The sequence below is a fragment of the Theropithecus gelada genome, chromosome 8 (genome assembly GCF_003255815.1).
Source record: "Theropithecus gelada isolate Dixy chromosome 8, Tgel_1.0, whole genome shotgun sequence".
In the NCBI taxonomy this organism is placed as follows: Eukaryota; Metazoa; Chordata; class Mammalia; order Primates; family Cercopithecidae; genus Theropithecus; species Theropithecus gelada.
In genome coordinates, this window is record NC_037676.1 from 8,395,322 (window position 1) to 8,421,729 (window position 26,408).

General features: G+C 40.0%; 1 protein-coding gene across 1 annotated transcript in view; it reads left to right on the forward strand.

Annotated features, from left to right (window-relative positions):
- CSMD1 (CUB and Sushi multiple domains 1) overlaps positions 1–26,408 on the forward strand; it is a 2,061,182-nt gene that overhangs the window by 1,795,710 nt on the left and 239,064 nt on the right. Inside the window, exons 33-36 of the mRNA XM_025393463.1 lie at positions 5,923–6,126; positions 7,045–7,169; positions 8,044–8,140; positions 22,223–22,327. Coding sequence (XP_025249248.1) covers positions 5,923–6,126; positions 7,045–7,169; positions 8,044–8,140; positions 22,223–22,327 — 531 coding nt within the window. The remainder of the gene's footprint in view (positions 1–5,922; positions 6,127–7,044; positions 7,170–8,043; positions 8,141–22,222; positions 22,328–26,408) is intronic.

Sequence of the window (26,408 nt, forward strand, 5' to 3'; positions counted from 1 at the left end):
GGGTCTCTCTGGATCAAACACCTCTGATAGTTTTAATATTCCAAGTCTGAACCATGGTTACATTTTTTCCTGGCATTAGCAAGCTTTCTTGAAGACATGGGAGATACACAATTCTTGCTTTTAAATGCTGAACATGTTCAGCTTTGTACATTTGCTTTTTGGCATCAAGCAGAAAGTGTTTTATACCAGTTTCTGAGCTCCCGGGAATTCCCTGAGTGTTCACAGTGGAGGAGACTCTTGTAGCCTCCCCTGTACCCTCTAAGTTCCCTGGCCTTGTACCATCAAGCAGGGACTGGAAGAACCTGCATGATTGGCTGTGGTTATACAGGTTTAGGGATCTTTGCCATTTCACAGGAAATATATCACGCCTAAAATCAACATATTCTTAGCAAAATGCAAAAGCAGAACATCACACAAACCATTTCTTAGTAACTCCAGCACAGTCTGCTTCTTCCAGGATTAGAAGAGGGCATTGATTCTATACCATTAAGTAATTACATCGCATTTAGAGACTTTGCTTTGGCCCGTAATTCATGTCTTTCAACATTAGAATCAATCCGCCTGAAAAGAGGCCAAGGGAGGCAGAGCCCACATCCTTCTCTTTGCTGCCTGCTCCGAGGCTCCTGAGGATTTAAGGCAGGCTGGTCACAGCTGCCCACCCTGCCCTGTCTTCTCCCCCATCCCTCTGATGTGCATGATTGATTGTGTCTCAATAAACCTTCATGTGGGAGAGTCCCTCATCAACGCTACTTTTTTCAATGGTCTTATATTTATGCCTGTCTGTTTTCATAAAGAGCCTATTCCTGTAGTTTGTTTCAACGTAGAATTCAATGCTGCCTTCAGTTCCTTCCAAATAACACACTCACACCAAAATGAGTAAACTGCAAGGATTTGCTGTACATTTTAAAGGGAAAAGGAAACCATATTTCTATATTGAACCTCCTCCACAGTGCCCAGCTTATAAATGTCCATTGGCCGGGACTTTTTCTTTCCAAGTCATGTTTTCCAGGTCACCATCTCTACCTGGGTTCTCCTCTTCCAGGCTCCTTACCTGAAGCAGCACCTGCATCCGAGGCTCAGGAGCTCAAGGCTTTCTTCTTCCAGGGTCTTCTGCTGGAAAGACTTGGTCTCTTTAGCATTCATGGGAATATAGTTAATTACGCCAGGCACGGTGACTCATGCCTGTAATCCTAGCACTTTAGGAGGCCAAGGCAGGCAGATTGTCTGAGCTCAGGAGTTCAAGACCAGCCTGATCCACATGGTGAAACCCCATCTCTACTAAAAGTACAAAAAAAAAAAAATTAGCCAAGTGTGGTGGCATGTGCCTGTAATCTCAGCTTCTTGGGAGACTGAGGCAGGAGAACTGCTTGAACCTGGGAGGCGGAGATTACAGCGAGCCTAGATCACACCACTGTACTCCAGCCTAGGTGACAGAACAAGACTCCACCTCAAAAATAAAATAAAATAAAATAGTTAGTCGAATGGTCTCCTGAAAGTAAACAGAGGTATAAACGCAGAAATAATTTTTTCTCAATTTGGGTAGGAAAGATGTACATTAAGTGTTTCTTTACTTGAGGTTATTTCTGGACAGGCAAATACATGTTTTGATTGATTTTCCCTTGGTTTCTTCTTCTTTTTAGATGGCATGAATTATGTGGCTTAGTTGGTTTTCCACATCTAAAACCTCACATTTGTATCAAGAGCTTATAAAATGCATATTCTTTGCAAAGAAGAATAAATGTAAAATTTTGCTTGCAATCCAGTGATATATATTTTAATTCATTGACTAGTAATGGCTTGTCCAACCTGATTTTTCAACCATGAGAGAGGAATGATTTTGAGATAGAAAATGTCCCTCAGTCACTAAATCAAAACTGCTCCACTGAGGTGTTGCCAGTGAGTCCTCCATGCATTCGGATTTATTTTATTATTGTTGTTGTGGTTTTCACATCGACTGTAACAGAGGTGCGGTAAAGGAGCAGCATGCAGCTGTAGCTTAGAGCATTTGCGGTGTTGAAGGGTGATCATGAAACTTGTCACAATACGTTTCCGGCTTTTCCCGACAGGTGCGCACACATTCGCACTGCTTCCCACTTCCAGCACCTCAGAGCCCGGGAGGAGGACATCCTGCCTCCGAAGAAACATGGTTGTCTGACCTGAGAAGTCAGTCATTTTGTTGATCACCCTCTATTCCAGGCTGACCTCATTCCCGCTCACTTTTCCACCGGGCTGATTTCAATTTGGCTTCACGGCAGTGTGAAATATTTACTAAAAGATAGAAAATGATGATGACAGACAATAGAATTTCTCTCGGATGCTGTCTGAAATGTCCAGACGAAGGGCCAGAGCCAGAGGACTGGCAGGGAGGAGGAAGTCACAGAGCACGGTCTGATTTCCACCCACCCGCTTCCCAGACATACCGTGGAGCTGTGATGTCTCCATTCCACAGCTTCTCCCTGTGCTACTGTCTCAAATACTTAAAATTGGTCTCTTCACTTTCTAAACTTCTTCCTCTAAAAATCTTTCTTCGTAATTTATCCAGATGCAGGTGTTCTTCATTTATTGTCATTTTCCTTGAAAATAGACCACTATCAAATTCATGAAGAAAGTGACCTGGGTACACATGGCCCTTGGTGCTGTATTTCTCCTCATTTTGGGAACTTGGAATGACAGTGATACCCTGTATCTCTCAAAGATAAAAATATGTTTGCATAGCTCTCAAATATACAAGTAAGCGATGCAATACCTGAAGCCTCTTAGATAAGTGGAACCTTTGCCACGATAGCGGGTATTTTGTAAGCAATCCAGCATAAGTAGAAAAACCACCACTGGCAATAGTTCTTCATTTTGTGAAAGATCTTTGAGATGATTGTGGCAGCCTCTATGGGATATCTTTTTTTTTTTTCTTCTTCATACCATTATTCAACTCTAACAAAATACTCAGGCATGGCAAAAATAATTTCAAGAACTATTTTGTTATATGAATTGAGAATCCCTAATCCGACTATCCAAAATCCTAAATGCTCCAAAATCTGATATGTTTTGAGCACCAACATGACTCCACAAAGGAAAAATTTCACACCTGACCTCATGTAATGGACGAATCGCAATAGAAAATGCTGTCAACACTGTCTCATGCACAAAATAATTAAAAATATTGTATTTGTATTTAAAATATAAAATATTGTATAAAATGGCTGCCCACCAGAGCTTCTCCATGGTGCCAAAGAGCTGCTTCTTGCGCTTCTCAGGCTACATAAATCCGTCTGACTCGTGACCCATTTAAAGAGCAACTTGTTTTGTGGGAAACAATTGAGTATTAGCCAAACCCTAACAATTACTGTGTTTCATAAACCAAGTCATCATCTTAACAAGGATAAAGCATGTGTAGAAGGTGTATCAGGCTATGTGTATACGGCATGTATTAGACATAAATGAATTTCATGTTTAGACTTGGGTCCCATCCCTAAGATATCTTATTATGTTTACGCAAATATTCCAAAATCTATAAGAATTCAAAACCTGAAACACCAAACATTTCAGATAAAGGATACTCAACCTGTAATAGAATATTATAGTTACTCTGTATTTCATTTTTAGCTTGGAGAAGAATGATTCTGATAAACCATAAATTATTTTCCACATCAGTGCTGTTAGAAAGGTAGACACTTTTATTAATTTTTCCTTTTTATAGAAAATATCTCAACACCAAATTGAAACGTCATTTAATCAAAATAATCTGCCAATTTTCATTTTCATGGAACTGCTTCCCCAGCAGCAGTTACCCAAATCATGTCGGTTGTTGTTCTAATTCAACAGAAAATAAATAAATAAAACAGATTCTAGTATGTTAGGAAAAGCTGTGGGAAGATAGAAGGGTTATTTTAAGAGAAAATGAGTACGTGAGCACATTCTGATAAAGGACTGTACATTTAGGGTGAAGACACACAAGAACTGAGGAGGATAGAATCCCAGAGACAGTACCTGAATACTGTCTTTTTCATGGCAGAGGACAAAAGCAAAATACGCAAATTTCAAAGTGCATAACTATTTTCAGAGTTTGCCTGGTGTGACGGACCTCTTTGCCAATTGAAGTATTTTTTAATCTTTATCCCACGCTCCTTTTGATAAATAGGAATATCTCCTGTAGGTGGCAGTTTCTGCCATACAACCTGAATAGTTATCTCACCCCCCACATTGCACTGATACTCACCTGTCAGTACCTACTACCCAAAGAAGACCTGAGATACACATGCGTCATTCCATATACTTGGGTTTTCGCTTGCTGCAACAACGAAGGCCACCCATTATGCAGAACCTAGGAAAGTCTCATCAAGAGAGAACCGGAGGGACTTGCTATTTTTTCATTTTTTATTTTATTTATTTTTTTGGAGACAGAGTCTCAATCTGTCGCCCAGGCTGGAGTGCAGTGGCGCGATCTTGGTTCACTGCAACTTATGCCTCCCAGGTTCAAGCGATTCTCCTGCCTCAGACTCCCGAGTAGCTGGGATTACAGACATGTGCCACCACGCCTGGCTAATTTTTGTATTTTTTAGTAGAGACGGGGTTTCACCATGTTGGCCAGGCTGGTCTCAAACTCCCGACCTCAAGTGATCCACCCTTCTCGGCCTCCCAAAGTGCTGGGATTACAGGCGTGAGCCACCGTACCCAGCCGGGGCCTGTTAAGATTTGGGCTCATCCTAGGTGACTTTAGGGAGGACTAAAGGCAACACAGTTGCATGTGGAACAGGTGTTCTCATTAGGAAATCTACCCTCTTAACTGTAAACACAGTGCTTGTAGAGCAGATCTCCTGGACCTACTCATTTTACATAACTGAAACTTTATACCCACTCAAAAGTAGCTTCCCGTTTTTCTGTTCCCCAGCCCCCAGTAACTACCAGTGTAAATCTCTCTGGTTCTGTGAGTGCCACTACTTTAGATCTCCCCACAGAAGTAAAATCATAAGGTGTTTGTCCTTCTGAGACTGCTTATTTGCTTATTTCGGTTAGCGTGATGTCCTCAAGGTTCATCCGTGTTATTACAGATAGCAGAATTTTCTTCTTTTTCAAGGCTGTATAGTATTCCATTGAGTATCTGCTCCATGGTTTCTTTATCTGTTCATCTGATGATAGACATTTAAGTTGTTTGGACATTTAGACTATTTTGAAGAATGCTACAATGAATGTGAGAGTACCGATATTTCTTTGGGATCCCAATTTAAATTCCTTTAGATAAGTACACACAAGTGAGATTGCTGGATCTGATGGTAGTTTATCTTAATATTTTTATTGCATCACAATGGCCATATTATAAGAAATCATTCATGTGGTAGATTTTCTCATTAGACTGTGAGGCCTGTGAGGACAAGTACACCTTGTTAGTCATCTCACTATCACCAGCAGGATGATTAAATGTAATCGCCTGAATATCAATCAGTCCTCATAAGGCACTGAGTCTTTTTATGCTGTTTTCCTCATCTGAAATGAGGACACTGAGATGGTCCTGAGGACGAAGTGCAGTTGGGAACGTGCTCCTCAAATCATTCTTTATAGCGATTGTTGAAGGCTTTATTAACTTCTCTATCTGCGCCAGCTCTGCGTGGTCCCAGTTCCTGAAATCATTCTCTATAGCGATTGTTGGAGGCTTTATTAACTTCTCTATCTGCACCAGCTCTGCGTGGTCCCAGACCTTCAAATCATTCTCTGTAGCGATTGTTGGAGGCTTTATTAACTTCTCTATCTGCACCAGCTCTGCGTGGTCCCAGCTCTTCAAATCACTCTCTATATAGCGACTGTTGGAGGTGTTATTAAATTCTCTGTCTGCATCAGCTCTCCTTGGCCCCATCTTAAACCCACTTCCCACACAACATCCTGGCTTGCTGATGGAGATACAGATGGCTGTGTTCTGTGCTTTGCTTCTAGCTGTTCCTCGTACCAGCGACACCCAGTGCAGCTCTGTCCCCGAGCCCAGATACGGAAGGAGAATCGGTTCTGAGTTTTCGGCAGGCTCCATCGTCCGATTCGAGTGCAACCCGGGATACCTGCTTCAGGGTTCCACGGCGCTCCACTGCCAGTCCGTGCCCAATGCCTTGGCGCAGTGGAACGACACGATCCCCAGCTGTGTGGGTAAGCGGTGTCCCTAAGCGGGAATTACAGGCACAGGGCTGCCCACCAGAACTGTGTGGTGATGCCAAAGAGTTGCTTCTCGTTCTTCTATCCAGGCTACGTAAATCCATCTGGCTCATGACCCATTTAAAGGGCAATTTGTTTCATGGGAAATAATTGAGTTAGTAGCCAAACCCTAAAAATTACTGTGTTTCATAAAACAACTCTTCATCTTAGTAAGGATAAAGCATGTTTCCCTTCTCCATATTTATGAAGTAGGCCATCAACTCTAAAGTCATGAGCATAGAACATAATTTCGTTTTGGGAAAAAATCATTATCATGTTGATTTGCTATGTTACTTGTGTAATGTCCTTTTAATAAATTGGTGCTGATGAATGTTTGAAAAGTAATAGATAAAATGCAGGCTGGATAACAATGACCTTGTTGTAGTTTACCTGCTTCATTTTGTGTGGAAAACCCTAGTACAATCATGATTAGCACTTGAATCATTTGTACATTTTAAGCGCCTCTTCTCTTGACTTTGCTCATAAATCCCATTAATATCATTTGGAGATGCGTGTCTGCATGGAGAAGAGAAGACTCTGCCAAGGTCCTTAAATTATAGTAGGTAAATTATTCTAAACAGAATTCACTTTGGAGATGCCATCATTAGACACCGTCCCGTCTTAGAGAACTTGGATAGATTTTTTTATAGACTCAAGATCTATAACTCAGTAGCATAACAGGTAATAATCAATTATATTGCTAATTTAAAAGAGAAAACACTAAATTTTACCTTGGCTCAAAATGCCATTTAACGTATCATTGTTCACATACATTTTCTCTCACTGTCTGGTCACACAGTGAAAGAAAACTGCATGCCAAATCAACACTGTACCGTGGCACTTTATTTAATGACATGTGATTCTGTCTTTTAGTACCATGCAGTGGTAATTTCACTCAGCGAAGAGGTACAATTCTGTCCCCTGGCTACCCTGAGCCCTACGGAAACAACTTGAACTGTATATGGAAGATCATAGTTACGGAGGGCTCGGGAATTCAGGTGAGTCCTTGAAGTCCACAGTCTACGACAGGGCTCAGCTGGGGTCTGTGGGCTGCTTTCTTTCGTTCTTTTGTTCTTTCTTTCTTTCCATCTCTCTCTTTCTTTTTTTCCTTTTATATTGGTTATTTTAAATACATAGACTATACTCTGTTTCCCTTCTCTTAGTATTTCTACAAAATATTTCTAATCGTGTTTCTATATTTTGAATAAATATAATTTTTTAGAATAAAATTTAAATTTTTTAGAATAAAAACTATCAAAAGTACCATTTGTAGAAATTGTTCTCTTGGCCAGGTATGGTGGCTCATGCCTGTAATCCCCACATTTTGGGAGGCCAAGACAGTCAGATCACTTGAGATCAGGAGTTCGAGCTAGCCTGGCCAACATGGTGAAACCCTATCTTTACTAAAAATACAAAAATTAGCCAGGCACGGTGGTATACACCTATAATCCCAGCTACTAGGGAGGCTGAGGCAGGGGAATTGCTTGAACTCAGGAGGCGGAGGTTGCAGTGAGCCAAGATCATGCCATTGCACTCAAGCCTGAGTGACAGAGCAAGACTACATCTCAAAAAAAAAAAAAAGAAAAGAAAAATAAATTGTTCTTTCATGGTTTGTTTTTTAAATTTTGCCAGATAGATAGATAGATGGATTTTCATGATTAAGGTGTGTGTGTGTATATATATATATTTATATATATATATAAAATATTATGGTATTGGAGGCATGATTAAGGTATATATATAAGTATATATACAGGTACAGGTATATACCTATATATACACCTTAATCATGAAAAACCCCAATACCCTATCTAATTAGACTAATTATGTTAAGCCAAAAATCAATATTAACTTAATGTTATGGTTTGGTAGATCCAAGTGATCAGTTTTGCCACGGAACAAAACTGGGACTCCCTTGAGATCCACGACGGTGGGGACGTGACCGCACCCAGACTGGGAAGCTTCTCAGGTAAGGTGGAATCAATTTCCTGACCTTTGTGACTCAAAATCTGCAAACACCAAGAAAGCAACCTAAATAACAACAAACACTCCCCGTAGACATTTTCTATACCTCTCTTCTGTCTCCATAAGGGTTGCTCTAGTGCTGAAAGTCTTAGAGTAAGACCATCGAGAAACAGGTGAGAAAAAAGAAGGCTGTGTTCTCCACGAGCAGGAGATCGATCTAAAAGTGTCAGGCAGCACAGCTTTGACGTGTGGCAGGTTCTCAGGCTGGCAGCAGAAGCCAGGAATAATAATGTGAGGCAGCGAAGAGGCAGAGGTTAGGAAACAGTTCTCACCTCTTCAAATGCACAGCCTGACATTAGGCAGTCTGGGACTATTACACAGAGCATGTGGGCTCAGCTAGTCCTGAGATTCTACTCTACTCATATGTAGCCAGAGATGAAATTGTAGTCCACGACAAGTCCACCCTCTCTTACTCTTCCTTACACCTCTGACTCTCATGAATGCACCCACCTTGAAGATTCTGCTTTCCAAATGCCCTGTAAGTAAGTCTCCTCTTCCCGTTGCCCTGGTGCGTCATTCAGATCTCAATTTTGCTTTTGTTTAACGGTATATCCTGCCTCCAGATGCATGACACCTCCCTCTTTCACTTTGTGTAATAGCATTAGGACTCAAACTTCATGAATGGAAGAGAAGCGATGATGATCAATATTGCCATTATCACCCTGGTCATCACTGACCCTGGTCATTACTGACCCTGGTCACCACTGTCCTCACAGTCGCCCACAGTTCCTGAGCCTTTACTTTGCCCCATTATGAATGTGTGTTAACATGAATGCTTAATTTTATCTTGAATAGCGTCAGGCGCGGTGGCTCACGCCTGTAATCCCAGCACTTTGGGAGGCTGAGGCGGGCGGATCCCCTGAGGTCAGGAGTTCGCGACCAGCCTGGCCAACATGGCAAAACCCCGTCTCTACTAAAATTACAAAAACTAGCCAATATGACAGCACCAACTAAGTTCTAAGGGATTATTATCTCTCTTTTACCAATGAAGAACAAAGATTAGGTACTAGAGAATTGTCCAAGATGACACAGAAAAAGTAATATTTTCCATGAGTGCCTTCTTGCTTGCAGCAGCTGACTCCTTCTATCCCATTGGTCTGAATTCTGTCTGTTGTTTATCTCTACTGCAAAGGGAGGCTGGAATATATATGTATATATTTTTCTTAACTTTCTTAAATATTTCTTCCCTAAACATTTCCATTCTACTTTTACTCAACAGGTTAAAAAAATAAAGAAAATAGATAGTGTACAGGCCATTCACAATGTCTAATACAACTTTCATTTTATCACTTCAAATGGTTCAAAGATCTTAGCTCTGGTTCTCAGCAAATAAAACCATATTTTTATTTGGGCATGGTCATTTAAGATGTTGGGCAATAAAATGCCAACCTACCATCTTATTGTTATTTGTCACTCACAATCCATGTTTGTCTGTCTGTGTACTATTTATACTTTTAGGAACTTTTATTTCACATAGCCCATTACTGTCCTTAAAAGCTAGAACTCAAGACCCATCTCCACTAGGAAGCCCCTCTTTCTTCCCCTGAGCACATAGCTCTTGCAATAGTTTAGCTTAGCATGTGATCTCTTAAAGTACCTGCTAGATACCAGGCACTGTGTTTGTTGTTAGGAATAAAAGATAAGACCTCTGTCATTTAAAAGCATCAACAGCAACACAAGTTAAAATCTACACAGATGCCAACATTTAATGTAATTATATAAATAATATTTGGTAAATAGACAGCATTACAGGCAGGTGATGGGTGTTATAGGAGGGAAACAAAGTCACACTTTTTTTAAGATTTAAGAGAAAAAAAAGCTACCTGGCAAAAATTAAAATATTTTAACAGATGAGTAAAATACAGCTAGACAAATCAGTGAAAGAGAGAGAGGATAATCCTTCAGGTCACAGGAGCCACGCAGTCTGTGTCCATTTCTGTATTCTACACTCAAATATTGAGTTGGGTTGGTCATTTTTAAGTAAAGTATTCTTTTATTTTCTAGAGATTTAAGTTTCTTCAGAATCTATATTAATCTCTGAGTGTCACCCACAATTCCTAGCACCTACCGCACAGTCTATGAATTCAATTGGTAAAATCTGCTTACAACGTGTGTGTTTTGCCACTTTTAATCTGAGGATCAAATCTTATCATTCACATATATTTGGATTTATCAACTGTTGTACAGCAACCTCATATTAAGCCTTCCCTTGAGTAACTATCACAAGTGAGCTTAGCTTCAGATGTGTAATATTTTCATATATCCTAATTAATATTAGAAATAGGCTAATTTTTCAAAAGAGAGTATTTAATATTGAATTAAGTTTTTCACCTAATGTTCTCAAGTCATGAATCTGTGACAGAACACATTTTACACACAAATGCAAGCATTACCAGCAGAAAGCAGGAGATGGCCAAATTAAAACAGCTGCATGTTGGATTAGCCAGTTAGCAGGGAAATGCCTTACTAATGGAAAAAAGAAGTGACCACATTGCCTCTGTGTGCATGAAAAATAACAACAATCTCCTTCTTATTAACTTCAGTTTTTGGAGTTGGCCAGGAGAAAATTTGAAAAAATATGTTTGAAATAAACACCACTGCAATGCAATTCTGACACTAATTTCCTGGAGTTAGCACGGAGTTCATGCACTTCATGCTTCTCCACAGGACTCCCCTCTGACATCAGCTGCAAGCCCTGGGGTCACCTAGGACACCTGCACTCTCACCAACTGGCTACCAATTTAGGGGGTCCATGGTCCCTTCAGTTCTTGATAGTTCGCTAGAGTACCTCGCAGAACTTGAGAAAGCAATGGACTTATACATATGATTAAGATTATATTACAAAGGACACAAACCAGGACTGGCCAGATGAAGAGACTCATAGGGTGACATCTGGGAAGGTCCCAAACAGGAAGCCTCTATGTCCTCAGGACTTCCAGCACTTCAAAGTGCATCATCACCCGAGCTTTGGTGCCAGAGGGTTTATAGGGTTTTGCTGACACAGACAAGGTTGATTGAATTATTGGCTACAGGGTTGAACTTAACCTCCAGCTCCCTTCCCTGCCCAGAGATTGGGAGGTTGCGCTGATATCACATGGCTCAATGCCTCGACCCTCTAATCCTGTTACTGGTCTTTCCAGCTTGCCCAGCCCCCTTCCTGAGTTACCATAATCATAATCATCATCACAATGACCACAAACAGTGTGGTGTGAGAAGCTCCTCCATGGACCACAAAGGCACTCCTGCCACCTGGGAAATACCAACGGCTTAGAGTTTACCTCCTGGATATCAGGGATAAAGAGCAGAACAATTCTTTGTTACATAATAACTAATATATCAATGATGTGAGCAGAATTTATACTATTTTTTTTTTGCCTTTTTCATATTTCTGAGATGTAACATATACCAGAGATAAAAATACTTATGATAAAATACCGAGAAAATACAGGTTAAAATACAGGTGTTAGCCTTACAACCTTTTAATCTTTTCTCATAATATTTGATTTTCATCACAACATTTTAGGATACATGTTGGCTTACATGATTGTGGTGGCTCATGTCTGTAATCCCAGCACTTTACCAGGCCAAGGTGGGAGAATTGCCTGAGCCCAGGAGTTTGAGACCAGCATTGGGCAACATAACAAAACACCATCTCTACAAAAGATTTGTTTTTTAAGTTGGCCAAGCACGCACCTGTGGTCCCAGCTACTCAGGAGGCTGAGGTGGGAGAATTGCTTGAACCCAGGAGGCAGAGGCTGCAGTGAGCCCAAGATCCTGCCCCTGTACTCCAGCGTGGGCGACGGAGTGAGACTCTATCTTAAAAAAAAAAAGTTGTCTCATACAAATAATTATGAAATATTTAGCTTGTTGCTTTCAATTTCCTTAGTAAAAAATGCAAAGATGTAAATGTTTTAGAAAACTAAGTTAAATAAAATAAATAAAATATATGAATGAATAATAACCCTACTATCAAATAAAAAAATTTAGTAACTATTATATGAAGATGTATATCCAGTTTAAAATAATGTGATTAGGTCTAACAACATGAAATACCATTGTTTTCTATAATAAGTCTATAAATTAAGAGAGTCAGGCTGATAAAATGTTTTCATATTCACTTAAATTGAATTTTTTATATCTAAAATTAATTTTTTAAAGAATATACATCTGGGTACAATATTGCAAGTGTACATGTTCTGAAGTTAAACAGACCACTCACTTTTCACAGTTTAACATTTAGGCATTTACATTTTTTGAGAGGCTGTGGAGATGTCTGATATAGGAGTGGTTTATAGTTATTCTAAGATGTTTTCACGTTTTAAGACAACGGTTTTCTTGTGAATGAGCCTCATTAACCACCAATCATCCTCGTCTCAGCTGCTTTCTGTCCTTGTCCCCTATGCATATTGTGGGGAAAATATGAGAAGAACCATGTTCACAAATTAGGAATGTTTTTCTTTAGGGCTGTGGCCACTGTGAATATCAAGTCCATTTGTATGTTCACTCGGAAAGAATAATCAAGAAGACGTCCTAATTTAACTCTGATGCACCATATAATGGTCGATATTCTGAAGGGGCAGTAGAGAAGGGAACACTCTTGCTCTGTGTCTCTCCTGCGCAGTTTAGTCTGAAAACATCTGGCCCCTCTAGCTTTCATTTGCTCCTCCCCAAGGGAAGAGGAATGAGTGCTGTGGCTGGTGAGGGCCAACCGGAATGAAGGGATGGTAGGCTCATCTAGTCGTGGGTCTAAAGATTGCCTTCACTCAGTCACTGAGTAAATCATTATAATCACATGTATAATCACACATATATATGCACATTATATATGATTATATATGTCACATAATATATAGATTATATATAATATATGACATCTATTGTAATATATAGATCATATATTATATATAATATATTTATATATAATATAATATATTTTATATATATCATATATCATATATGACAAATATTATATAATCTGTATATAATATAATAACATATAATGTATGTCATATATGTCATATGGTTATATATAATATATGAAAAATATATACATATATATTTTTATTATTTATTATTTATATATTATATATTATACAATATATTAATGTATAATATATAAATATATAATATGTATTACATTTATATATTACTTATTATATATCTTTTAGATTTTTTTAATGAGACGGAGTTTCGCTTTTGTTGCCCAAGTTGGAGTGCAATGGCATGATCTCAGCTCACTGCAACCTCTGCCTCCCGGGTTCAAGCAATTCTCCTGCTTCAGCCTCCCATGTAACTGGTATTATAGGCATGTGCCGCCACACCTGGCTAATTTTGTGTTTTTAGTAGAGACAGGGTTTCTTCATGTTGGTGAGGCTGGTCTCGAACTCCTGACCTCAGGTGATCCACTTGCCTCTGCCTCCCAAAGTGCTGGGATTACAGGCATGAGCCACTGTGCCTGGCCTAAAATCATTATTTCTAGTCTCTCTTTTGCCTCTGTTCTCCTAATAACAGTCCAAGCAGACCCCGTTGTTCTCTTTCCTTTTCAACTGAGACCAGGTATCTAAGAGGGCCTTCCATCCTTCTTTGCCTCTGCAAACTTTTGGTTCGCAATTTTTGGAGGTCAACTTTATAGTTCTGTTCTCTCTCAATTCGTCACTCCCTTCCTGTGTACTACAAGTCGTAAGGCCCAAGGTCTAATGAAGAAAATAGCAAAGCAAACACCGGCCTCAGGTTTCGTGTGTTCACCCCACACAAGTTTTCCAAAGCCCAGCCTCCTTTTCTTTTGAGGGCTACATGGCATTTGTTCCAATTTAGAAAGCAGAACTTCCTTTTCCTTCTGGCTGTGCATCTTTTCTTTTTTCACTCTGGGCCAGGCATCTGGAAGTGTGAAGAATAAGTGGCTCTTTGTGCACAAACAGGATTTGCTCACAGTTCCTGTTCATGTTGTCAGGGGTAGAATGAATGCGAAAATGGAAATGACGAAGGCTAGGATGGGCCTGTTTGCATTGGATTTGAATTAGGGATATTGAGGTGAATGCATGGTTTGAATTAGGGATCTTGGGGTGAACGCTTGGTTTTAGTATATATATATATAGCTATAGACATAAATATAGTGTGTATGTGTGTATGTACATATTTTATTTTCTACCTCTGTCTTTTGAGAGGTATAAACAACAGCCCAGTAGCACCCAAATTCTGCTTTCTAACTGCCCTTCTAAACACCATTCTCCCATTAAAGGAAACAGCATTTCTTGGAGAAATACTGACTACCAAGCTGTGGTAGGAATACATCGAGACAAACCATTTTGTATGAAATAGACCTTTATGATCTGGCATGGTGGCTCACGCGTATAATCCCAGCACTTTGGGAAGCCAAGGTGGAAGGATGACTTGAGGCCAGAAGTTTGAGACCAGTCTCGGCGACATAGCAAGACCTCATCTCTACAAAAATAAAAAAAAATGAGCTGAGTCGGTGGTGTGCATCTGTAGTCCCAGCTACTCAGGAGGCTGAGGTGGGAGGATGGCTTGAGCCCAAGAGTTCAAGGCTGCAGTGAGCTGTGAACGCACCACTGCACTCCAGCCTGAGTGACAGAGGGAGACCTGTCTCTAAAACAACAGCAACAACAACAAACATAGAAATTTGTAACTTTATACTGACAAAATTAGATTAATGAACTCATAAAATGAATGAAAATTAAAGCTTTCCGTGGCTGCAGAATGCCAGCTCATACGTGGAGAAGGGTGAATGTCATTGTCTGGCAGGCCTTTTCATAATGGGCTCAGACTGGAATGTCAGGGCACAACAAGTTAGTGGGTGAAGTGTTGATGAGAAACAGGACTCTCATCATCCTCGTGCCTCTCCGCTGTGAATCCTAAGTCCTAACAAGGAGTAAAAAGGTGCCTTCAGCGTGGAGGGGTTTTACAGACACCTCTCTCACCAAGTGACACAAGATCGTCAAGAATGGGCTGTTGTATGCATTGGTATACTGAGAAACTCACTCTCAAAAACAAAAAGAAGAAGGAGAAGGGGGAAGGCAGAAGGAGGAAGGAGGAAGAAAGAAGAAGGAAGAAGGAAGAAGGAGCAGCAGCAGCAGTTCGAATTATTGTGTCACGTTGCAATAGCTGTGGCATACATATTCCAACCACAGCTGATGGCAAGCAGTTGATACGAATTCACAGTCATGCTGAGCGGCATCGGGAAGCGATGCTGGAATCAGCATCTGTGAGCCCGCGTGGGGCCAGCCCCCTCCCACCACGGGAGCTCAGCAGTAAGAAGCCCTCGGAAGAATGCAGCACCCCACTTTCTATTCTCGCCCCAAATGCATGGCCTCATATAATCATACAGAGCATCAGACAAACGCAACTTAAAACAAAAATAATCCCACAAAAGAACTTGCTTATTTTTTTTTTCAAAAGTGTTAAGTTCATGAAAGACAGGGAAAGACCAGAATACTCTTCCAGACTAAAGAAAACAGAGGGTTTAACACAGGATGCCCTGAGTGATTCCAGTAGAGTCCTGTCCTCTCCAAGCCCTGAGGGCAGATGGATGGAATTTAAAGGAGGTCAGCAGATGACATGTCGTATCTGTGTTACGTTTTTGATTTAGAGAACTGTTTTGTTTTTAAAAAGTGGACACTGGATTTTTATGAGAAATGAGTCATCATGCTTGTAACTTGCTCATAAATCATTTAGAATAAAATAATTTTATACATACACATATAGAGATAGACTTAATTCTATCTATAGAGAAATAGTAGATGTTTCAGTTTTATTATGCTACACTTGCAACTTTTCTGTAAGTTAGAAATTATTTCTTTCTAAAGTTTAGAATGAATTTTTTAAAAACATTTTATATGGAGAAATGACAAGTCAGCCATAAAGTTTGAATGTGTTAAAGCGTTATCAACATTTAAATTGTTTTGTAATTATGATATTTTTAAAATGTTTATAAAGGAGATATTAAACCATTTACAAAGTTAGGTATTGAATACAAACAAGAGTGAGTAGTCATAAGAGGTACATATTTCAGAAAAAATAATTGATGTCCATCATTCAATGTTTTAGTATTTTATTTCTATTTGGACAAACATACGTATGTAGGTATTTTATCGGAAGCCACTTAACATCATTTTTTGGAAATAGACAGGTTATAAAGTATAAATGAATAAAATAGAACAAAATAAATACAACTTTGTGGCTGACAATATTAAAGAGAGGTAAATATCACCGTGCTGAGAGGAGAACCTTCAGGGACTATCATACAGTTTCTTTTTCCTTTGTTATGTATTGTTCTATCCAGGCCACAGTAAAACTATATGATCAAAAACATTCTGCCTATGGCACCATTTAAATAAATTACTCCATTGCATTTTGTGCAGGGGCATAAGCTGCTTCTTATAGGCCATTCTGAGAAGATCCCAATGTGAAAGCTGCTGCAGGAAAGTGCCCTCTGCAGCTGTGCCTGGGTGCCCAACCCAGCATTGTGCTCCCAGCCGCCCCTGGCGGTGGGTTCCCGCTTCTCCTGTGTGCCACCAGGGCACCCAGATCCCACATTATTCACAGGATAGCAAATGATTCTTTTTCATAACAGGAGTGCAAACAGGGCTGTCATTCACGGACCTGCTTGCTGAATTAACAATCACTGTTAGAGGGGCCTGAGGACTCACAAAGCACTTTCAAATGCACAGTGCACTTGTTACTCACACACAAGAGACTGGTGATCACCTTTCCTTTATGGAACTGGAGCATACCACAGCATTTTCAGTGACTAGGGGTGGCAGAAGTAAGTGGCATCAGAAGTAGGCTTTTCTCCAAACATTGTACGTTCTCATAGATATGTGAGAGCTAAGCTATGAGGACGAAAAGGCATAAGAATGATATAATGGACTTTCAGGACTTAGGGGGAAGAGTGGGAGGGGGGTGAGTGATAGAAGACAACAAATATGGTGCAGCGTCTACTGCTTGGGTGATGGGTGCACCAACATCTCACAAATCACCACTAAAGAGTTTATTCATGTAACCAAATAAACTACCTGTACCCCAATAACTTATGGAAAATTTTTTAAAGCAAGAAGTAGGTTTCTCTGATACCACTGTAATACGTCCAGAGAAGACGAACAAAAAAGTCAAATAGGCCGGGCGCGGTGGCTCAAGCCTGTAATCCCAGAATTTTGGGAGGCCGAGGTGGGCAGATCACAAGGTCAGGAAATCGAGTCTATCCTGGCCAACATGGTGCAACCCCATCTCTACTAAAAATACAAAAATTAGCTGGGTGTGGTGGCACATGCCTGTCATCCCAGCTACTCAGGATGCTGAGGCAAGAGAATCACTTGAACTAGGGAACAGAGGTTGCAGTGAGCCGAGATCATGCCACTGCACTCCAGCCTGGTGACAGTGAGACTCTGTCTCAAAAAAAAAAAAAAAAAAAAAAGTCAAACACTGTGTATGGAATACCTGCATGGGAGATGACTATGCTAGGGGCTGGAGGGCATTAAATACATTTTAAAATGTAAAAGCTGGAGTCTCCCATCCCAACGAGGGTACAATTGAAAAAACTGTACCAAGTATGAAACACTGTATGAGAAGTGAAACTGAGCTGATGCTTCTGTCATTGGTAGGTGGAAAGTGAAGAAGAAACATGGTTTTTAAAAGGATTTATAGTTAGTTAAATTGATTTAATGGAGTGGAAAAAGTAACTGATTATACCAAATTACAGGTAAAAACAGTCAAAAAGTAGTGCAGATGATATAATGAAAATGTATTTGGATAAATTAGTTAGATCTATAGTAATATATTGTTCTTTCTACAAATATTGTCCAAAAATGCAAAAGTAATGCAATAGTGAGAGGACAACAAACATCATGGAAATTGAATAAAACGGGTAAAAAAATCAGTGCTTTAGTGGATGTCCCTTTTCTTCATACTAAAAAGGGCTCTGAGTTGGGCCAATGAGCAAGTGCAGCTGACACTCCTTCCACTTCTTGCTTCCTTCCTCCTCCCTCACTGGTCTCTCTCCAAGGCTTTGGATGTGCCCTGTTTTCAGTTGCACAACCAACACTTCGCTTCTTACAGAGGCTGTGGAAAGGAGAGAAGGTATAGTTTAGGCAGATTAATTTTCTCTTTGGAGACACACCAGGTTATCCGCTTGGCAACCACCCCTCGTCTTTCCTCCATTACCTGTTACATAGTTTACAGTAACTTCTCTTCAACATCTTTGAGGTGATTAGCAAGGAGAGGTTTATAGTTTGTGACCCCATGACTTTTTAGTTAAAATATTATGTATGTATCTGTCTATTGTCTGTCTACTTATCTCTCTGCGTGTCTATCAAATCAAGGTCAAAAAGCAAAAGAGTTATATTAGCAAACACTTCATAAATGTTTCTCATTCAACACACACAGTGTTCTTACAGTGAATTATGCACTAAGGATTCAGGCTTAAAATGACCCCACCTCCCAGAGAAAATACCCACCTTGGCAGCCAGGGAAAACCGATGGAGGAATAGACCCCAAATCTCAAGCAGGAACTCTATACCTTCAAAAGGCTCTAAGAGTGTGCACACACACAAACACACATGCACGCCGTTAAGAAGGAGAACATGTGGAGTTCTCTTTTCTCTGCTTTCTCGCTGTTTTTCTTCCAACACACTGCAGTAGCAGCTTCGGTACTGATTGGCCAAAGTTTACTCCTTAAGGCACATGTTTAAACTGTGGTGAACCTTTGTAAGCCCAACAGAAGATTCTGTTTGTTAGCCCAAGACCAAGAAGAAGTCCTTACCGTGTCATCAGATTATACCTGACAGAAGCTGCCTTTGCATTTGGAGCAGTGTGTTTTACTGGGAGCTTATTTCATCTCATTCCACTGGTATTTTTCCCAGCCTCGTTCCAGGAGAGAGCCAGGTGTTCATACCTTGGGTCTAAAAGCAACAGGTATTCATACCTGTGGGTGGACCCCCTCCTGGAGTTAGTCTTTCAAAGGGCTCAGCTTTGGAAAGCAGAGAGGATGGTGGTGAAGGCAGATGTTGAAGGAGCTGAAGTGACTGACAAGAGGACAGTGATGGCCCTTCCCAGACCTGGGTGTCCTCTAGGAAATTAAGATATCATTGAATTCCTTGCAGGACCACAAGGATGTGACTGGGCCTTGAAAACAAAGTGGTAGCCTGATGCACTTAGGCTATATTTTGGACCAGGGACTTGTCAAAGAGCATTCTTTCAAAGGTATGCACAACAACATGAAACTGCTAAAATTCAAGGGTCCAAGTGAGGTTGGAGAATGAGCTTATGTGAAGTAAGGAGTCAGGGACCGGAAAGTCTGAGACTATTGGCTATCCTGGGGCAGGAAAGGAATCCCCAGCCATGGTAAAGATTAAATTTCCCCATCTCCATAGGATGAGTTCTCAAAGCACAGTATAGATCAAGTTGACCTACAATTTCATTAAAAGACACATCTCATGCCCATGTATAGAAATAAAACGTGCAAGCGTTACTTAATTGTAAGCAGATTATTTTGTGTGCAGAACAAATGCATAAGAAGAAGGCAAATATCCATTCTGAAGCTCAGTTGATGGCTATTGCGTTAGCCCAGGCAGGAGATGAATGTGGTAAGAGCAGAATGGAAGACAGATTAAAGCTGTAACAGTCATATTTGGCATGGCACCAGTGGTCTGCTCATTGCCTTTAATGATTTGATGAGGTTCAAGTCTTTGAGGCTCTGTCCTAATCAGGGAAGGTTCTGCTTTGCACGAAGTCAGAGAATAACTAGTATGTTTGGAAAATGGGTTAGTAGTTTATCTGGCTGATAAACCCATGTTTATCAAATGAGTGAGTGACTTAGTTTGGGAAATAAGTGGTTATATTTGAATGAATAGAAATAGGAAAGTCAAAGTGAATCAAAAGAAGAAGGAATGAACATCCCAGGCCTATGATATGGAGCATCTTGAAGCAAGAAAAAATGATCCTGAAAAACCAAGTAATGATAAGAAGCTAGAAAAGCAAGCAGCAGTCAGATCACGCAGGGTCTTGGAGCCAAATCAAGGACTGTGAAATTTGGTCCTAAGATGATGAGGAATCTATGAGAATTGTAACATGTCTCATCATATATACATTTGTAAAGTGCTTTCTGGCTGCTGAATGGAGAATGCATTGAATTAGGAAAAGATCAGGCTCAAAAAAACAAGTTAGAAGATTATTGCACTAATTCTGGTTAACGTAAGGCTGCCTGCCCTGGGGTGATTGTTGTGAAGATAATATGAAGTAAGTGAAATAACTTGGGAAAATATTTAGAGAGCATGCCAGTTAGGGCCTGATGACTGATTGGAGGGCAGCTTGGGGTCATGGAGAAGGAGGAAGCTTTGACTCTGATGACGTGGATGAATGCCGATGGTACTGTTAAGAAACATTAGAGACCTACTTGATGTTTCAGGGATAGATAGATTAGGCGTTAAGTTTGACACACATAGTGTTTAAAAAGCCTCTTATAGGCTGGGCGCGGTGGCTCAAAGTAATTCCAGCGCTTTGGGAGGCTGAGGCAGGCGGATCACAAGGTCAGGAGATCGAGACCATCCTGGCTAACACGATGAAACTCCGTCTCTACTAAAAATACAAAAAAAAAAAAAAAAAAAAGCCTCTTATAAAGAGACAGAGTCCTTGCCTGGGGTCATTGGTCTGATCAAATCTCTTGGGGACAGGACGCAGTGGCTCACACCTGTAATCCCAGCACTTTGGGAGGCCGAGGCGAGCAGATCACTTGAGGTCAGGAATGTGAGACCAGCCTGGCCAACATGGTGAAACCCCATCTCTACTAAAAATACAATACTTAGCAGGACATGGTGGAGTATGCCTGTAATCTCAACTACTCAGGAAGCTGAGGCAGGAGAATCACTTGAACCTGGAGGCGGAAGTTGCAGTGAGCCAAGATGGCACCACTATACTCCAGTCTGGGTGACAGAGTGAGACTCCATCTAAAAAATAAAATAAAATCTGTTGGGGAATATTGGATCATTTAAGTGGCGAGCTAAGGATGATAGGCAATCTTATCTTTTCAATAATGTTGATCTGTTTTGAATAATTATCAACTTATTTCTTTGCTTTGTTATTTAAATTATCACTTCTCCCTTTACACCAGTGCTATGCTCAACGTAGCTCACTTGAATAATTTGTCTACACTGTAGTGAGTTTTACACAATGGATATTTCTTTGACATCGAGTATGTATACACTTCTAATTTAGAGAATGATTTTACAGAGTATTGAACATACACACATCAGGAAAAAGAGACTTAAACTTGTCTGTTATTTTTCCATATTATGATACATTCCACCAAAATGTCTCAAACTTCTGAGTGATGAACGATTTTCTTTTCCTCAGCACCTGCCAGCATCATTACTTCTTTCTTACCCTGGTCCTCGGTACCTGTATCGCCCTTTCCAATCGGTTAGTTACTGTGATGCAGGCTAGAACATTTTAAGTAAAGAAATCAGTGTGTCAAAATAGCCCTATATATTCCTTTTCATGCATCTTTAGTTGAAATCATCAACAGATCCAGGGGGAACGTTACTCAGCATGAGTCACATAGGGGGTCAGGAAGAGCATATATACGTGGTCAAAAGCAACGTCTTCGGAAGGATATCTCAGATCAGTATCCACCTGGTCCGACTGCTCCTCCAACCCTCATTACACTTGGCTGTTGAACTTTTCTGTCCTCTCTGCTCATGTCAAGTAAAAAACTAAATTTAATAAGCAGAAGATTACGTGGATAAAACAATGCAAAACAAACCCTCATGGTACAATAGAAAGCACAAGAGAAAGGTGTCACATCGACTTGAGCAGGTCAGAGCAGACAATGGCTTTTTACTGTACCTAGAAAAATCGAATGGCTGAATACATAATAAAACCAATACTCAGATTAAATATGTGGCAGTCAGACAAACTATAGAGATTTGTAAGCCTAGTAAGTATCCTCATGTATTTTATATTTAGAAAAGTGAATGTATTTGTAGTGTTAAAATTCTATCTGCATTGTTTCTTATAGGCACCACGGTACCAGCACTGCTGAACAGTACTTCCAACCAACTCTACCTGCATTTCCAATCGGACATTAGTGTGGCAGCTGCTGGTTTCCACCTGGAATACAAAAGTAAGGTCAACTCTTTCTGCGTACAGCTTTCACTGTTATACTGAGTCATTTTTTTAAAGAAAAAATAAATCATGCTCTTATTAAACAGTGAAATATTGTTCTATAACTGTGTAAGACTTGCATGAAATTGAGTCTTGTGAAAACTGTCTCTATGAAATACATAAGCCAGGTGCGGTGGCTCATGCCTGTAATCACAGCATGTTGGGAGGCAGAGGTGGACGGATCACCAGAGATCAGGTGTTCAAGACCAGCCTGTCCAACATGGAGAAACCCCATCTCTACTAAAATAATAATAATACTAATACAAAACAAAAAATTAACCGGGCATGGTGACAGGCACCTGTAATCCCAGCTACCTAAGAGGCTAAGGCAGGAGAATCACTTGAACCTGGGAGGCAGAGGTTGCAGTGAGCCAAGATTGCCCCACTGCACTCCAGCCTGGGTGACAGAGCGACACTCTGTTTTAAAAACAAACAAAAAGAAATATATATTACAAGAGACAAATTAATGGGTAAATGTATAAGTCTGAATCTGGAGTGATTAAATACAACAACTGCTATAATTTCAGGTTGTTTGCATTAAAAAGCACAAAAATGAACCATTGTAATATTACTAGTTTTTTATGAGTTATTAAAAAATACTCATATTAGCATCCCCAAAACGTGGACAGTCCTACTTTCTGCCTAGATTATGGTCATCTATATGGTCTTCTATTTCTAGTCTCAAAGGCAGTTAAAGTAAGAACCAGCAGAGAGCTGCTGCTCCAGTGCCTGCATTTGCGTATTACTCATTTTAATTGGAAGAAGGCATCGCACAGTAGACTCTAACCTTTTAGAGATGGATGTGAGACTGAGTTAATAGTCTGATAAATGGAATGACAAAGGTCGAATTCACAAATCTTTTTTGGCGTTTGATTATGTAGGTAAACCTTGTAAAAGCGAAATAAGAATTTCCAATGAGTAAGGTTTATTTTAGGACCTGTTTTCAAGTACTAAAAATGTTTAACGTTGATATTCATCTCCTTTAATAAGCAGTTGCAAATAAGCAAATACATGGATAAGCTTTAATAAGTGATCTTTTGAATTGAGATAAACCGTTTGCGAGGATGTAAATGCATGCATATTTTTGAAAGGCCAGATTTCCAGCTGATGATAAATATTCTAAGCCAGGCACAAACCACAGGGCTGTTTCACATTCTGGTTAAATTTTCCTGCTTATTATGGGCATTTGTATGCAAGTTTATCTCAGTTTATATGAATAGGACTACTTCAGTGACAGTGTAAAATGATCCTGTGGATGTTACTTATGTAGGATGTGTCTGGAAAAATCTGCTACTTTGATATGCTTTGTGAATCTCTGTAGATAGAAAAACATAAGCCTTATTTATGATAGTATTTAAAAATTCACTAATAGTTTCAGAGGAGTTAGTACTGATGAATGCTCTTATTCTCAAAGTTATCCTGTAGCATCTGGGCTTTTATTCATTTGTCTTGCAAAGAAGTGCTAGTGAAATAATTCATCTATGCTTATTATTATATACAGTGAGATATGCACTTACCTGGGCTTCAGTCCCATCAGTATAATTATCTACATTTCTCTTTCTTCCTAGACAATATCATTCATTTAAAAAGAGAGACTAACATATTTCTCATTCAGATGAACTTTGAGAATCCAAGCTTTTGTTTAATTATTTAATGTATTTTTTAAATTGGGCTAAACATAATGCTCCATTTTTATTTATTTTCTTTTTCAAATGGTTGTTTTTGATGCTAACACCATTCTGATAGTTTATGCCATTCGAGTATTAAGAGGAACTCATTTCTCTGTTCTTATTCTTCGTGCCAGAATTTGAAATAGAGATTATAGAAAGTATTTGTAGAATTAACCTTACTACAATTAGCGTCAGATGGTATAAGGACTGTTGATGTAAATCACCAAAAGTTTTTCTGGTATCTTAAAGTTGTTGACATATTTTTGCATTTAGTTTAAGATATGGACTGCCAATCTACAAATCTCTAAATTCAGATTTTTCAGCAGAGTTTATGTCCGTGAAATAAAAATGGAAAAAACAGTAGGCACTTACTCTGTGCCAGGTCTTGCTCTAAACTTGTTACCGTTTTTTACTTATTTGTACTTAAAACTGCCCTATATTTTTGAAGTCTGTTCAGTTTTTCCAAATGAAGAAGCATAGCATACAGCATTTTTAGCCTTCCTGGGTCCTAGCCACACTGTTAAAAACAGACGGCATGCAGAGGCAGGCATGAAAAGTGCATTTGATTACAAATACCATTTACTGAGCACCTTGCGAGGTATCCAGACTACCCTATCAGGAAGGTGACGTACAGATGGCTGTTTTACAAACGATGACACCAGTTCTCTCTGAAAACTGTCTGGAGAATCAAGGAGCTTGTGAGTCCATACTGAGGATCAAGTTTGCCTGGTTCTAAAACCTGTGCCATGAAGGCTTATCTACATCTACTTCCATCTCAGGAGTTCTTTTCTCATAGAGAAGTGAAAACTAGGCCCCCTTAACCATAGTACATCCACATGGACACTGGTGGAAATTTCTCAAACAAACACCAAACACTTATATTTGAAAGATGGGCTGTAAAATAGTATTGATAGCAAAAGCAATCCCCAGAAGGTGTGGTTTAATGTATGCGATCTAGATTCTCTGTGATCTTACAGAATCCAAGTAAAAGCAAAAAAGATCAGCACCTTTGCATTGTCAATATATTCTGCAGCCATTTAGTCTTTGTTCACATTATTTAACTTAACTGGACATTGGAGAATTGACACAGGTGTCACTCTTGCTCTGCGTTCTCTTCTAAAGAAAACCAATGAAACCAAAACAAAACACATATCCAAATATCTTAGATTGCTACTGTGTGAACAGTGATAATATTGGTTTATCCTGGAAATTACAAAGCCTAACCTCAAGGTGTACAGGATGGATCTTACTGCTGGGCAAGAAGGTGACAGTGACTATTTTTGAACTCAGTATTGATCTGGTGGAAGCTGGTGGGAGGAACAACAGGATCGAACACACGGGCCCCAAGATTGGAGTGTTTCTATTTACCCCATCTGTTTTTTGATTATTTCTTCCACATTCTCTGACAGCTTTTGGTGTAATTAATTATTTTTATTGCCCCAGTTATCCCTACTATGGGCTTATTAGGTAAGGTTTTTTAATATTGTCATGGTCTCCTAGAGATTGAAACATACCTTTTATAGAGTAGAGCTTACCTTCAAATAATCTTATGTCACTTTATGTATAATATGAGAACCTGAAACAGTTAGTTTTGCTGCTCCCCTGTAGTAGTTCAAGGTTTGTGTTTCCTAAGAGCAAAGCTTCAGGGACGTGCATGGTGTTTCAAGCCCTCTCGTAACAGAGCCTCCGCACTGGAGGCTGGGAGAGCTCTTTCTGGGCTCCAGCTGTGCCCCCAGCCTTTCTTATAGTCCCCTGATAGAGGCCTGTGGATGGAACGGCAGACTCCCCTTGCATCTGGGTCCAGAGCCACACAAGGCCCAGGCTCCACTTGCAGCAGTTGACACACGTTAAGGAGATGGTTCTTTTCTGGTCACCTTTCCCCATTGTTTCACTGCACACATAGCATGTGGGTCTCGTCTCTTCTGGGGGAGTTTGTCCTTTAGAAATGAGGTCACCAAGCCAGGCATGGTGGCTTATGCTTGTAATCCAAGCACTTTGGGAGGCTGTGGTGAGTGGATTGCTTGAGCCCAGAAGTTCAAGACCAGCCTGGGCAACATGGCAAAACCTCATCTCTATAAAAACTACAAAATTAGCCAGGCATGGTGGCCTCACCTGTAGTCCTAGCTACTCAGGAGGCTGAGGTGGGACAATCACTTGAGCCCAGGAGGCTGAGGCTACAGACAGCTATGATTGCACCACTGCACTCTAGCCTAGGAGACAGAGCAAGACCGTGTCAAGAGAAAAGAAAAGAAAAGAAAAAAAAGGAAGACAAGAAAGAAAGAGAAGGAAGGAAGGAAGGAAGGAAGGAAGGAAGGAAGGAAGGAAGGAAGGAAGGAAGGAAGGGAAGGAAGGAAGGAAGGAAGGAAGGAA